General features: G+C 43.3%; 1 protein-coding gene across 1 annotated transcript in view; it reads right to left on the minus strand.

The window, feature by feature from the left end:
- Positions 1-16753, minus strand: part of Dnah11 (dynein axonemal heavy chain 11) — a 319597-nt gene that overhangs the window by 6097 nt on the left and 296747 nt on the right. Inside the window, 3 exon segments of the mRNA XM_059279404.1 lie at positions 1314-1556; positions 9973-10092; positions 14536-14727. Of these exon segments, the coding sequence (XP_059135387.1) occupies positions 1314-1556; positions 9973-10092; positions 14536-14727 (555 nt within the window).

Genomic DNA, 16753 nt, shown 5'->3' on the forward strand with positions numbered 1-16753 from the left:
CCTCACCTGGGCAACACCATCGAGCTGGCACTAATGGTATAGCTGTGGAAGAGCCAACCCTGAGGGCATGAAAGCAGGAGAACTGGCCCCCTCTCCCATTGCTGTGGAGGTGGATTAGCCAGGGCAATGCTGGAGCGCTCCCCCTAGTGGTGAGGACAGGGGAGAACTGGCAGGCTGACCAACCCTGCAGCTGCCCAGGCCCAGAACCAGGGTTATGACTTGGCCCGTCCCAACATCCACCCCATCTGTGATCTGCTGGAGCACAGGGACCTGACAGGCAGACCCAAAGCTGCAGGATCTCCACAACACAGGGCAACAACAGGATATCCAAGAACAGTGCTAGTGAGTGCCCAGCATCGGTAGTGTGGTAGAAACCAGAGGCCTCAAACCAGAGCAATGACTTTGCAATGAACACCTGCAAGTAATGATGTATGAAAAAAGGGGTTTACTGTGGAGTCACTGTGTCCCACTGCAGCTTCCATGATGAGATTTTTTTTAATCCCCCCACCCATTTTTCTCTCATTTTATTTGGGGAGGGTGGATTTGAAGGGACAGGGAAGTGAATGGGATCAAGATACATGATGTTGAAGACACTTAGAATAAATAAAAAGCTTAAAAATTTTTAAAAGATGAAAGTGGAACAAGTAAAAATTACTTCATGTATGTAAATCCAGTGTCCATCTGCATGTGAAAAGAGGCCTGTAACTCAGCCAAGGAATGCAAAGTTAAAAGCACGGAGGGACAGCTTATCCCTAACAGACTCTGAAGGAGGAGACTAATAAGCTGCCAGTGTGGGTGTGACTGTCAGAAACACGTGAGGAAAATGACTGGGAGTCCTTTAATTAAAGCTAAACACTCCCTATCCGTGGTCTGACAACCCCATTTCTGAGCACAGCGAATCTCGGACTACAATCCTGGGGGTCAATGTTTGTCTTTTGACAGGGTTATGTGAGGATGGTCATGGCCACTCAGACACCTGCCCACAGTGGGATAAAAAGTATATATTCCTATGACAGAACACAACAAGGAGGGGCCATTGGTATCTGAACAAATGCGTGAGTCAAAGAAACTTGCTACGAAGTCAAAGGAGTCTGGCAATAAGTACTGTGTAAGTCCGTGTCCTTGAAATTCAAAACCAGTCAATATGTAAAGATGGAGGTCAGGAAGGATTATGGGTGTCCTAGGCAGCTGAAAATGTTCTACACCTTGACCTTGGTAGCAGCTCTCTGACTGCGTCGTAAAGCTCAACGGAGACTAATACCTAAGATTAGCACACTTCACTCTAAAGATTAGAACAAGAACGATCTCCTTACCTTGTCTTCTGCAGACTGCCCCCGTTCCTCACTGCTGACTGCATTCCTGGGTTGCATTTCCAGTAGAGTTCTGAAGAGTGTGTTGGATGTCACTGTCAGGAACTCTATTTCAGCGTTGGGGTGAAGGCCATACAGTGCTGGGCTTTCTGGAGGCAACTTGTCCTCTATGTACTGGTGGTAGCCAGAATAATCTAGGTAGGGCGGAGCTGCAAATCCTGGTGCCAACATGAGTTCATCTTCAATCTTCAACCATAAAGAAACACTAGTTATTCCAAAGTTAGGAAAGTATCATCACTTCCTGAACACAGAACATTAGCAAAAAGTCCCACTGTGATGCTGTGTGATACCAGACTCCAAAATGCTTCACGATCAACATTGTGCTTATGTTGACCTACAACAACAGGCTGACCACTGAGGACAGTTCCAAGAAACACAAACCATGTCTCTGAGGAAAGGTAATTTTCAATGTGCTCAGGCCAGTGTGATACCGTACACGTACTGTGAATAAGTAAACATGGCTGCACCATCACTGCCTATGAGTCAATGTTACCTGCTTCAACTTACTGATTCTCAAACATGCCTATTTCCTAGAGAAGAAATTAAGATGTTTGGTCATTAATTTGCCCAAGTAGGTGTTTTGAATATAAACTTAATTCAGAACCCATTTTGCCAGTATAGCTTCCCCAGTATTGGGATATAAAATGCACCCCCATGTTCATGTATTAAAGGTGTGGTCCTCAGCTGGTGGTACCATTTTAGACAGTTCTGCAGACTCTAGGATGTGGCTTAACTGGAGGAAGTTGGTCACTGCAGGTGGTGCAGAGCATGTCCCTGGCTGCTCTCCTTTCTGCTTGCTGTGAGGGAAACCACTTTCCTCTGCTACACCCTTCCTTCCAGTGGAATCAGTTCACCGTGGACTGGTGCATCCTAAACTCTAAGCTAAGGCTCACTTCCTCATGCTACTTTGACAGCAGTGAAATGCTGTTAATGTAGCCAGTGTAACACACTCCACATGACGTATCATAAATCACATGATACATATGAACTATACAAATACAAGGTTGAGATGACTTCCATTTTATAGGCCATATTATACTAAGAGTCAAATTATTGCTTCCTCCCCAGGACCTTGGGAGACTTAGGGTGAGGTATGTGTTGCTACTTCAGGTCCATGGACGTGAATTGTTTAGGACACAGTTGTATGGGAATGAAAGGCCACAGCAATGTAACCTTTATTAGCCCATCTACTTCACTGGTGTTTGAGGGAAGGGAAACTTGATAGGGATTTTCAACTGCTGTCTGCTCCATAGAGAGGGATGTTTTCCACAAAACTAAGGTGAACAGAAATAGGAAATCTACACACAAGAAAGTAATCTTCAAAATGTAACCAAAGAATTTATGGACCGGAGTCTGCCCAGCAACAAACAGTCCAGTGCTTAAAATATTCTTGCTACTTTATTTCACATTCCTCTCATCCAGTTCTCTGTTCTCGGGCATCATTAACACCTCTCTTAATTTCTCCAGTCTCTTGTACCTTGGATTCCATCTACACATGCATTTACATATACAAGGAAAATTTTTTTTTAAAGATCATTGTCCAATACAGCACTTTTTTGTCTAGACCTGGTAAATCGTTTTCTGAAAGATTTTGTCTGCTACTGTGTGTCTTGAACCACATCTCTTTACAATTGTGTGGAGAGAGTTTAATTTATTCGTTCGATAATCTGGGGTGATCACCCCATACAAAACACCTTGGAAATGGAAATCTTCATAGGAACTCAAGGCAATGAAGTAGTTGTGGTTTTCCACACTGTTGTGTTGTGTGTCTTTGAATAATGGTGGATTATTTCCTCTCACAGTCCTAGATGGCATAAAGAACATGCAAACTTGATAGGGATTTTCAACTGCTGTCTGTGAACTCCAGGGCCATTTCTAATATTTGAGTCAGCATTTACACTTTCATTTTGTACCAGGAATGTTCTCAAATTATCTAACCTTTCATAGTGCCAGTCACACAAAAATGTGAAGTGACCAGGGGAAGGAGCAAATGGAATTAGCTCACCACCACCGTCATCATCCCAAGCTTGCTCTAAACATATCTATTATTTCCTGTTTACTTATAAAGAATGATATAAATTTACATTTGATTAGATTCAGAACATTCCAAACTAAAGTGCACATAGAAAAGTTAAACTCACCATCATTAGCTTGTGACAGGTAAGTTAACCAAAAGAAACAAGGAAGAAAGGAAAAAGGTAAAAAAGAAAAGCCAAAGTTAAACACATCCAAATGGAACTTTGTTCTCTACAAACAAGGGCTTGCTCTTTTTGGTTACTACTGACAGGAAGATGAAAGGACTTCTGAAAGCTGCAGTTCAATTTATCCTTCAAAGAATTCTGAGTGCAGAAAACCAACTCAGCAGGGGTTTGGATGTTTGAGTGCAACCGGGCAGTGCCAGTAGGCTGGAAAGTGGTCTGTGCTTTGCCAGATGGTGACTAAGTGGTCTGTTTACAGACTAGGGGGTACGATTTTCATGTCTGTCGAATTGCAAAGCAAAGGACAGCAGCAAACTAAGGAAAATGGCATTGCTTATCACCCTTAATGGCCTGTCGGCTTTAAGAGATTGCAGATGTGTCAGCCATAGTGGCACATGCCTGTAATCCCAGCACTTGAGGCTACAGCAAGATCTTACCTAAAAAGTTTTTTAGAAACAAACCCCACCAAATAAATAAAAAAATAATAAAAGTAAAATGGATCTCATGGTCACAGCATGGTCACTGTGGCTGTGAGGGTTTATCAGCCACCAACACCAAGACACAGAACAGGCTTTCCAGATGTGTGGGTCTCTCTGCCCCAGGAGAAGACATGCCTATTTTATGCACATCTTCATTTTTCTAGGAAGGTAAAACAACCCACAAAGTACATGAACCAAACCTCAATTCTTACTTCAATACTAAAATGTTGACGATTGAGGAGGAAGGTTCAGTTCATAACATTTGTGCCCACCTGACTTTAAAGAAAACCCAAACAACTCCTGTTTCTTTTATGTTAAGATTTTACGTGTGTGTGTGTGTGTGTGTGTGTGTGTGTGTGTGTGTGTGTGAATACATGTGCACATAGGTGTGCAGTCATGTTCAGAGGCCTAAGGAGGGCATTGTGTGTCCTCTTCTGTCACTCTGCTTATCCCTTCGAGGTAGGGCTGTTCCCTGAAACTGGGCTTCTGTCTCTGCTGGACTGGAGGCCAGAAACCAGTGATCCTTTCTCCTCGCCACTCCTCGAAAGTTCTGGGATTACAGACATTTCTTTGTTAGGTGCCGGGATCTGAACTTCAGTACTCATGCAAAGCAAACACCCTTAACCACTGGAGCCATCTCTAAATCCTGATCAAATCCAACCTTTCTACTGAAGGGCTGTTGACAAAACTGCTTCCTGTGGATGGGACCATTCCTGTATTCCTGTATTCCTCTACAATGGGGACTTTTTTTTCTTCAATGGGAGGTCTATTTGAGAAGATGTTTTAAATTCTCAAGGATTTAACCCATTCTCAACAGACATTTCTCCTAAGAACATGAGAAGATGCTCAGTATCTTTGGGAACATGCAAACCAGAGTGACAGGACACAGTTTCATCCCATTAAAATGACAAGAACAAAGAATGTGGATAGTAGCAGTGTTAGTAAGGATGTAGAGAAAACAGAACCTTTGTGCATTGGTGGAAACAGTTTTGTGGTTTGTCCGACCAATAATCATAGTCACCAAATGACCCAACAATTCTACATCCAGCCTTCCCTGTAGAACTAAACACAAGACCACACAAAATCTGTATACAGATTTGCATAGGAACAATATAATAGCCCAAACCAGAAGTTGGCAAATATTAAAGCATCCATGGAATCATGCACAGACAAATCAGAGCTCCACGTTATGAAACTGCCCCCAAGGATCTGAATTTATCTTTGTAGGAGTTGGATAAGACGGTAACATGTGCAGGTATTGGAAGCCAACTGTGCTGACTCAATGGGCTATTGTTCTTTGTTTTCACACTGTGTTTCCGGGGGGGGGGGGGGGGGGCGGGAACCAACTACTTGCCTGCCTCTCCAAATAGTAATGGCAAGGAGTCCCTAATCTACTGCAAGTCTGAACAAACAACATTGGCACTTGGTCGTTTGGGTCCAAACTACATTGGCTCAGGGGTGCTGTTGGGAGTTTCAGAAATTACTCAGATGTGAAGCCCATTGCCAGACTTTCTTTAGAATGGAAAAGTACTCTTGTAATTTTCTTGATAATATATTTTACAAATAACCCGTTGTACAAGGGTGTCCTGCATAAAGCTGGATTGGAAGTGAGTAGCAGAACTGGAACTGTGATCTGGATCATCCCCCATTCACAGAGCACACAAAATCAGGTGCAGACACACCTCCTTGTTAAGGTGACCTTTGCACCAACTACAAAGGGATCAGAACTCCAGCCAGTGCAGTGTGCAGCAGAGTGGGCCTGACTTTAAATCCACGTTCCACTCTGCCGGCTTTTTCCTTTCTTTCTTTGCTTTTTCTTTCTTTTTTTCTTTTAATCTCTGAGAGTGTTCTTTTTTGCTTACATGAGGGGGTCATACCTGTTCTTCAGGACTGTAGTGGAAAGCAATAACACATCACCTGTATGGTACTGACTGACCCCTACTGTGGCACAGGTGCTTAATACAAACATTCTGTTCCTATTATCAGAAAGATAGCTCATGGTGAAGAGCACTGGCTGCTCTTCCAGAGGACCTGGGTTTGATTTCTAGCACCCACACAGCAAATTACACCCATCTGTAACTCCAGTCTCAGAGAATCCAACACACTTTTCTGACCTCCACAGCCACTGCATGCATGTGGTACATAGACATAAATGCAGATAGAATACCCATACACATAAAAATAAAAAAAAAAACACATTTATACAGAGTAGTGCACAATCAAGAAAGAAATACATATTGCGAAAACATATACTTCATAATAAAAAGGTTTCCCATTTACAAGCACATTGTTCTAGTGTTGTCAGTGTTTAACCTGACATCAAACTCTTGAGCTGGTCATTCTTGCTTCACATATAATAAAACTACTGCTCGGAGGAGTTCTGTAATAAGTTGGACTCTACAACAAATGGAAGAGTTCTAATTCAGCCAGGGGCTGTGTTTCCACTGTAAGCCTGGATTCCTAATTATTGCCTATGTCATCCAAATAGTTGACACCATATAACTTTTAGGTGGCCCGGTGCCTCCTTTCCCAAAAGTAGTATACCATATTTGTTATTTAGCACTGCCAAATGTTTGTGTTACCTGAGAAAATGACTGTTTTCCTTAATGTTACCCAAAGGCTCTTTAAGATGCCTTCCCATTAGAGAGTTATTTATTCAACAAGAAGCCCATCCTTCTGACAGACATCATTGAAACCAGATCTTCTGCAAATAGTAGGATTTTCAACCTGGTCCATCTGTGGGCTGCATTTTGGTCATGTTCCAAAGTAGCAATAATATGAACTTCTAAATATATTAACTGATGTAAGAAGGGACAGAAGAGTGACCTGCGGGTGCTGAGTGGGAAGTATTTGCATGAGAACAAAATAATTGGGACGTACAGCTTCTAACATGACGTCAGCAAGTGCTTTCATTCCCTTGGTGAGGTGGTGGTAACAGTGCCCAGTGAGGATGCCAGCTTGTAAATGAGGCATCTCCACCCTGAGAATCTCACCTGCTCTGCAGGAAGATTGGATGCCTGTGCTTCGGAAGGGCTCGCGCACACCAGCAGTGCCTCTCAGGTTTCAGCACCTGTATTTATTTTACAATCATTTGAATAGCAGTTCAGCCTTATGAAGGTTAATGAACTATTTCTTGGGGCACCAGTGATTCTACCCTTAGCAACAGGCCAGAGCCAGAGGGGAGGTCACCCCCTGAGCTTCCTGCTGGGCCTCTTGACCTCCACCATCCTTTGGAGAAATAAGCCTCTGTAAAGGTGGCTCTGGAGCACTGTTTATCTTTCACGTCTCCATGGTAACTTGCTCCCAGACCTTCTAAAGAGCAACTTCTGATTGTACTGAATTGAAAGTATCTGATGTGTGGAATCCTGCTCATTAGGAGAAGGACTGGGAAACTCCAAGTCAAAGGAAGACATAAAGAATGCTCACAGAGCAGAGAGCTCTAACTTTCTGTTTTGTTGGCCAATACTATTTAAAGAAGTAAAAAACAATCACAGTGCCTATTGCAGTGTTTGACTAGGCTCTAACATACTGTGTTCTTGGTACATGGTTAGGTGACCTCTCAAAATAGGCTGGAGGCAGGTGATTGAATCTGAAAAGCTTTCAGAAGGGCTATGAATGGAAGTTTTCTCAAATTACCAAAACCAAACACAACAAGCACCCTTTCAGTACTACTCTAAATCAAGTTAGTATCTTTGGCCATGTTTAGATGAATTTGGATGGTGTAGGGTGCTGTTCTGGCTTGGTAGTATCGCCCCAATGCCCCTGTGAATGAAGCCTTGGTTGCTAGTCTATGGCATTCTTGGGAGGTAGTAGAACCTTAGGAGGTTGGAGTCCAGTGGGAGGAAATGAAGTCATTAGTGGCATGTCCTTAGAGGGGATATTTGGACCTCTGATCTCTCTCTCTCTCTCTCTCTCTCTCTCTCTCTCTCTCTCTCTCTCTCTCTCTCTCTCTCAATTCTTGCCTGCCATGAAACAAACATACCTCCTAAGCCATGTGTTCCCATATTCATGTACTCAGCCACTACCCACTCAGCCATGGATTACAACTTCTTTAACCAGGGGCCGAAACAAACCCTCTCTCCTTTTAAGTTGCTTATCTCGGGTATTTGGTCACAGTGATGGGAAGCTGATTAACACAAGGATCTTCAAGTTTTCAAGAAACAACTAGAAAATGGCCCCTATGGTTTGGTTGAGAATGGCCCCTATAGACTCATGTTGAATGACTGATCTCCAGTTGGTGACTATTAGGAGAGGATCAGGAGGTGTGAGCACCCTTGCCGGAGGATGTGTTCCTGGGGCAGGTTTGAAGTTTCACAAGATTTGCACCATTTTAAGTTCTCTCTGCCTCTTATTTATGGATCAACAAGTTACTCTGGGCTTTTCTTCCTGCCATGCCTCTGCTCCACTGCCGTGGACTCTAACCCTGTAAAACTAAACACAATTAATGCTTTCTTTCATATGTTATCTTGATCATGATGTTTTGTCACAGCAGTAGAAAACCCTAATCTTGAACACCATTTGAGACCCAGAGAGCATCAGGAAAGCAGAGCCGCCACCTCAGCTCCTACAGTCAAGAACTGAGAACTAAACATTTTCACCAGAAACCGGAGCCTGGTCTAGAACCATTTGATGCAGACATGGGGCTAATGCAATGAGAAACAAGGAGACGTTTGGTCTTAAAATTTTGCCAGTGGTAACTTAGCCTTCCTCGCAGAAGCAACAAGGATTGTCATGTTTTTCTTTATTTTTAAAACCGAGCTGTATTGTTTTGTTATCACACATAAAACAACAATAGGAACTCAATGGTCCTACAGCAATGTCATTTAAAAAATATTTTAGTTTTAATTATGTGTATGTTTCTGTGTGGAGGAATGTCCAGGTGGGCATGATGTCTGGGGAGGCCAAGAGAAGGTGTCATATCCCCTGGAGCTCAGGGCTGTTCTGAGCCACCTGACCTGGGTGCTGGAAACTGAAGTCAGGTCTTTGGCAAGAGCAGTTCATGCTCTTAACACCTGAGTCATTGCTCCAGCTTTACTTTTCTTCTGTGGTTTTTTACAGCTTGTTTGAAGCAAACCCCCAAGTAAGCTCATCACCTCATATATGGTTGATATTCTCATTGTTTTACTGTCTTAATAGACTTGCCGTTTTATTTTAAATCAAAAAATTGTAACTGTAGTTGTGAAATACCATGAGATGTTATTATTACATTTATTGTAATATGTATTTGTATGTGTGTGGGGGTATGTGGTATGCATGTGCCCTCATGTTCATGGAGGAGTGTGAGTGTGGAAGCCCAGACAACTCGTTGGAGGTGCTTTCCTTCTACCACGTGGGATCCAGGAATTGCACTCAGTTGGTCTGGTTTATCAGCAGGCACCTTTAACACTAAGCCATCTCAATGCCCCCAAAGAGATGTCCTACTCCAGGTTTACATGATGGAATGATTCAGTCAAGCCATTGAGTCCATCACCTCACAGACGTAAGTGCCACAGTTCCTCTGAGCATATATCTAGTAATTTAATAATTTTACTGATCAACATGTAGAATATTTTATGATTTATGCCAGAGGCAAAACAACAATAACAAAGGTAGGAAAGGAACCCTGGATTGAAATCACAGGATTTATGCTCTGCTGAAGCTCATGCCCACACCCATCGAGAGATTTGGGGCCAATCGCTGAGCCTCAGTGTTTTGGTCTGTATGATGGAGAAACAGTGTCATCTCAGCCCAGTTTATAGGGATATTATGAAGATCCAACAAGACTGCATTTAACAACTTCCCAGTTCCCCAAAAGGAGTAGCAGAATACGTTTATGAAAGGCCAGCATCCTTAGGAACATCTAAGAATTACATACATAGTAAAAATAATCTGAAAATTTTTACCAGAGTTTTTTTTCTTAGTGTAACAAGTTTTAAAATGTCTTACCAGAGATGGATTCATGAATTCTTCTAGATACACCTGGCATAGTTTACGATCCCAGGCATCTGTGATGTGGCCCCCATACATGATCTCCCCAAAAAGGTAACGGAGGTCTTCCCATGGGACCTGGGGAAAAACAGTAAGTGTTAGTTTCCTTTCCTGTTGCTGGGACAAAATACCCAGACAAAGCTACATGAGGAAGGGTTGCTTTGTTTGGCTCACAATTTTAAGTTAGTCCAATGGCAGGAACTTGAGCAACTGACCACATCATAGCCACAGTTGAAATCAGAGGGGATAATTTCATGTGGCTGGTGCTCAGTCTACTTTTTCCACCCTTTCTTTATGGAGTCCAGGGCCAGGCCCACAAAACAGTGGTGCTGCCCACAGGCGGGGAAGGTCTTCCTAGATCCATTAGCCCAATGGAGATAATTCCCCACAGACAGGCACACAGGTCAGCCTAACTAAATAGTTCCTCACTGAGCCCCCCCTTCCCAGGTGATTCTAGATTGTGTCAAACTGACAATTAAAACTCAACATCACACCACACAAATACTCACTTCCAGGCTTAGAATATCTGCCCAAGCTTGGCTGACCGGGAGTACATTCCCCTCTACCCCAACAGCCCTACAATGACCCTGTCAGCCAGTGCTAAATGCAGTGTGGATGTGTCTAAGTTTTTGTGTAGAACTTCTTGGGAGAATTATTTTCAATGTATTGACAAAAGTTTAACACCACCACACTTCGCTGCAGATTTTGAAGGAAATGGAGTCATTTCTGGAACAGGTTCCATAGGACAGTTGAAGGATTGAATTTCATCCCGAACTCGTGAGATGCTGTTTCCTAGCGCCTTCAAGTCTCACCTGCCCTTATTATCTGCTGTTCTACTTTACTTTTTAATGCTGTGATAAAATACTGTCCAAAACCAACTTGCAGGGAGGAAAGGTGTTTACTGAGTTTGTAGGTTACAATCCATCATGAGGGAAGCCAGGGCAGGAACTGAGGCAGAAACCACGCAGGAAGGCTGCTTACTGGCTCGCTCTGTTAGCTCTTGTATGTCGTCCATATCTACCTGCCTAGGAGTGGCTCCACTCACAGTAGGCTGAATCCCTGCTCCCATCAACTGGCAATTAAGAAGATGCTTCCCAGGCATGACCACAGTTCAACCTGACAAGCCAATCTGAAGGAGGTGGCTCTTCACTTGAGGTTCCTGCTTCTCAGGTGCAGGCAGTTGACAGCCCCCAAGACTCATCATCACACCCCATCTAAAGTCTTCACTATGTGTCTTGGGAAAAGAAAGCATCAGCTAGACAGTTTGTAGTTGGGGTCCACTTGATTGCCGTCACTGTCTCAAGACTGGCAGACAAGTAAATACCTTCTCTAGACTGACTCAGGCTCAGCTGCAGCCTGACTGGGCAAGACTGTTAGAAGGGCAGTAACTACCATACCATGATTTATTCAAGAAATCATGGTATCTCCTGCGCTGGCTTCACAGAGTTCAAACCTCTCTCCGCTGCCCTTTCACTCCCTCTAGGTTTGCAAAACATGCCAGTTTGTGATGACGCCTTTCTAGACAGGAACCTTTGTACCCTCTGTGGCAGTCTATTGCCTCCCAACAGTTCAAGTAAAATCGTAATTATAGCCTTCCTCATGGCATGATGTGACAGAACAGAAGTCAGACTGCTGAGGCCATTCCAATGTACTTGCTACAAGTTTATATGAATTTGAAGAAATGAACCTAAAGTGTGTCCTTCTCTTAAGCTGGCTTGATTCGTATGAGAAATGGGAGAAGTAGCTAGACGATGGGGCGCTCTCTGCCACTCCACACACACTCTACAGAGCAGAACTGGATAGAAACAGACTGAATTAATGCCCTGCATGTCAGTAGTCAATGTGTAGTTCCTTCATAACTTTGATCAGCTAGGTCTGCGCTTTTCAATCATTGGTTCCTTATCCTAAGCCCAATCTTGGTTTTTAAAAAACCCTCGTGTGGGGAGTGTGTTGTACACAGGTGTGTGGGATTTGCATGCACACATATGTGTACACATGTGGAGACCAGAGGCTCATATATCAGGCATCTTTAATTGCTTACCATGATTTTTTTTTTTAAGCCAGGTGCTCTCACTTAACTTGGAGCTCTGATTGACTGCCTGGAGGAGTTCCAGATATTTACCTGTCCTGCCCCTCCAACACTCTGATTACAGGTATGTACATGTAGCTTTGTATGTTTCTGCAGGGGAGCTGGACTTGGGTCCTCATGCAGCCAGCACTTCAGTGGTTGATCTGCCTCCTAGACCCTTCACCACGTCCTTTAATGCCTTCTTGTAAAGAACTGTGGAGGTTTGAATGAGAGACGTCCCTCATCACCTCTGACATTTGAATATGTGACCTCCAGTTGTGCTGCTGTTTGGGGAGGGTTAGGTGATGCAGCCTTGTTGGAGGAAGTACATCACTGGATCCCTGGGGGTGGGCTTTGGGATTAAAATCAGCGCCAGTTTTCAGTCTTCACTCTCTGCTTCATGCTCATGGTGAGATGTGATCTCTTAGCTTCCTGCTCCTGCAGCAACATCTGCCACGCTCTGGCATCATGGACTCTAACCCTCTGGAACCATAAGCCAAAATAAACTCTTTTTTCCCCCTATAAATTGTCTTGGTCATAGAGTTTTATTTCAGCAACAGAAAAGTATCTAATACAAGAACATTTTGTACAACCAAATAATAGGCACAGGCTAACTTAATTCCCAAATTTGGTAACTTGCTTCTTAATGTGTGGCAAATGACTTGGGTCAAGACATCTGAGAGACATGACAGAATTAAACACCTAAAGTTCTGTTGACCCTGGTGCCCACAGAAAGAACAGCAGGTCACAGCACAGTTTACCTGACCAACTGTGATGCTGATGTGAAGGCTGGAGACGAGGACAAGCCAAATCTCCCTTTCACCTCTCCATGTCTTCCTCTATTATGTACAGAGCTCGACTGACATAGGACTGCCTTCCTGGACCCAGACTCATGGACTATTACCAAGGACATCGATGGAAATATTGTCTATTTCTTCCTTCAAAAGTGTTAGAGTAATTTTTTTCTTTCTTTTTTTAAATTTATTCTTCTCTCATACAATATTTCAACTACAACCTCCCCTCCTTCCATTCCTCTCAGTTCCCCACAATCACCTCCCCGTCTCCCCCAAATCCACTGCTCCATTTTATGTGTAATAGTTTGCATAAAACATGCTAAGATCAGCTGGGACTGGTGGTTTGGGCCTATAATCCTAGCTACCCAGGAGCCTGAGGCAGGAGAATGTCAAGTTCATGCAGCCTGGGCTAGAGGGGGAGTTCAAAGCAAGCCTGGACAACATAGTGATATCCTATCTCCAAAAAAAAAAAAAAAAAAACCAAACCAAAAAACAAAAAAAACAAAGCAAAATAAACTTATTTAGAGGAGGGCTGGGAAAATGTGTCTTGGTGGTAGAGCACTTGTCTAGCATATATGGAGCCTTAATTTCTATCTCTAGTATTGAGAAAAGAAAAGAAAACAACAACCAAAAACCAAAAGACAAGCAAGGTAAACAATGAAACAAGGAAAAAAAGATAGGGACTGCTGGTCACAACCATATAAAACCCATTTACTTTGAAATAACATATTCAGAACCTGTTCCATGGGAGAAAGCCCCCAGATATGTGTTGGGTGTGCACAGTGTCATGGCAGTCAAGCTGCCACTAAAACCTGAGAAAACACCGTGGAAAACCTGTGACAATGGTTACTTACTAAAAGAACAACAGACCACCGTTTCCTTAGACACACAGATAGGAAGTCTGTAAAGGTCCTTCATAGATGGAGTGGTTCATAGTTCCACCTCTGATTGGTTTGACAAATATATCTACAGATGCCACTTAATGGGAAAAGTTCCCCTTGTGGAGGTGAAGCTCGTTCGACTCTCCTTAGGAACTAATGGTTCTTCTCTTCTACAATCCAATCATTTGGTTTCTGAGAGTTTACACAACTGTTCTTGATGAGGCATTTCCATCCCCATCTGCAGGCTTGGTTAGCAAATACAATCATCCATCTACCTTTAACTTCAAATCAAGGTGAATATTACCGAGAAAGTCACAACAAGGTGGCATCCTTATACATAATAATGACATATGCAGGAAATGCACCATTATTTATACATGTGACGCACTGTAAATTGCTTCCATCATCAGAACTAATTGTGGTGATTATTAATGCAGTGTTATGAACTGTCAGAACTGCTGTATGTAATTACATTTGTGCAAATGCTTCATTACCTGCCTAATGAATCTAGCATATATGCACATGTAAACCACTGTTTTTGTTAACATAATGAAGGACAATTTTTTTTTCCCGTAAGCTACTGATGTAGAACTGGTTTGACCTATCCTATGAAAACCTTTAATCTGGTTTGTTTTCACACTTGGCAGAAAATGCTTATGTCGTGTTGACTATTTCAATAATAGCTTCAAAAAGGAAATTATAGTCTGTTCTGATAGCACCCAAAGACTGATGGATTCAGTCCTCTCCTAGGAAGAGGTAATCTGACCACAGCACTTACATTAGGGCTTGCCTCTAAGTAGTTGTAGAGGATGTTGGCACAGATGGTCAGGTCTCCGGGATTGAAAGGATAGCTTCGGCTCCAGCCCTGGGGGCCAAACCTCAGTCTCCCCGCCACACAGGCATGGAAGTAACACAGAGAAAAGAGGATGCTTTTAAACTCCTGATCCTTGGAGCACATCTCAAGCGTATCCTGGGAGGAAAGACAAGACATGGCCGATTAACTGTCTGCACAGTGTGTAAGGGCAAGGGCCTGAATTCTCAATACCCTGGTGGGTGGCTTCAGAATGATATACTAGAGTTTTAATCACGGCTGTTTGTCCAAGACAAGTGGAGACCATTGGCTTTTGCCAATGTGCTGAAGAAAGAGGAAGGCGTCTTCTTTTGAGACAGAGTCTCATGTATCCCAGGCTAGCTGGGACCTCACTGTGTAGGCATGGGTAGCCTTGAAATCTGGATCCTTCTGCCTCCAGCTCCCAAACGCTGGGACTACAGGCCTGTGCGACTGCACCTGGTTTATGAGGCTGTGGGGATAGGCTCAGGCCCTTGTTCACTCTCCCAGCTAAGCAATGCTCCCAGTTTGTTTTTCTACTTAGTGTCTCTAAATTCTCTAGAAAACAGGGCCACTCATTTTAACCATGCTAGTATTGACTGGTTTTCCTCTGTAGAACAGCAGACTTTAGGTGACATGGTTCTAGAGTCATCATTAGCAGAGGGCTAGTTAGTCACAGCTCCCCATTCTTCCCAGTCCCATGGTGACTGAGATCATCTGTGCACATGGTCACCCACTGAAAGACTTCCCAAGCCACTCCTGAAGGCATAGGTGCCTCACAACCAAGGCTTTGCTGACAGATTTTGAACAGAAGTGGTTGGTATAATTTCTCATCCATGTCATTTGCTTAAAAGGAAATGGTTTGTCCCCATCACTTTTTTCTGTCTAGAAACAATGACGGCCACACAACCCTAGTACCATCGAGTCAGGAATGGTGGAGGCGGACATCAGTGGAGTGCACGGATGACATGTCAGACCACCTGGTATGTGGGAGAGAGCACCCTGCCACCTCACTGTTGTCACTGCAATCTGAGTCTGTGTGTGTTCGTTATATGCTACAGGGGTTTGAACCTAGTACCTCACTCATACATGCTAGGAGTCCAGTACTTGGCTCAATCACCAGCCCTGCTTTTTTTAAATAATAGCCATTTAATCTGTACCTTAATTAATCCAGGACACATGGCCTTCCAGGGAACTGGGGAAGAATTATTGTTGAGATGACTGAGTAGTATAAGGAGCTCAGGGTGTTGACTAGATCTACAGGATGTCTGTACATTGGGAGAGGGGATTGGATCCTAGTAAGCCACATTGCCATGGCTAAGACCCCCAGCAGCAGTCAAACAGAGGTAGAAAACATCAGATCTATTGCTGAAAAGTACTCAACTATTCTCCAATTCAGCAGTGCTATGCAGCAAGCAAGGAAGAGAACTCAAGGATACCCCTTGAGCAGGTGTGAGGGGACAGCAGAGCCCCGGCTGCACCTTCCTGCCTACTCCTTTTAGAAGCTCAACCACAGCCGGTTCATATTTAAAATGGCCTAACCACTCTGGCCACATACCAAGGCTATTTAGGAGCCCCGAGAGAAGTCCATGTCTGGCCTCTCAGGGACTTTTGGATTGGGTTTGCAGCTATGGGCCATCACCGGGGAAGTGTTCCATTTCTGCTGATAGTACTTGCAGCAAAATTAGCTTGGCTAAATATAATTTTGGAATTGCCTGGCTGCATATAGTTCAGAGCCAAAAGAATCTTTGAGTTGCACTAAATTGGGCCATTTTTAGGTGATTCATGAGGATAAGTGTGTATGATGAACAAAAATGTACTTTTCCACAACTACACATCAAATAAAAAACAAGATGGTAAGAGAAGATAAACGATGTAATTTTTAAGGCTCTAAAAATGCTACCTTTAAGTGTGTGGTATACCTGAGAAACAAACTGTATTTGAAATTTCGTATCAGAACTATAATCTAACAAGATACTAAGTAGCCACTTGCATTAATCACATAAAACCCAAGGCACTATACCAGCACAGTAATTCAGTCTATCATCATATAGAACTTGGTTTTCTCCTCGGTGTTAAAAAGTGAGCCTCTGCCAATTCGGTTGTTCTGCTGGCATAAATGTTACAGGAAGAAAGTGTGAACCGGGCATTTCTGATGGCGTGGTTC

This window comes from Peromyscus eremicus, chromosome 14, assembly GCF_949786415.1.
Source record: "Peromyscus eremicus chromosome 14, PerEre_H2_v1, whole genome shotgun sequence".
NCBI classification, from domain to species: Eukaryota; Metazoa; Chordata; class Mammalia; order Rodentia; family Cricetidae; genus Peromyscus; species Peromyscus eremicus.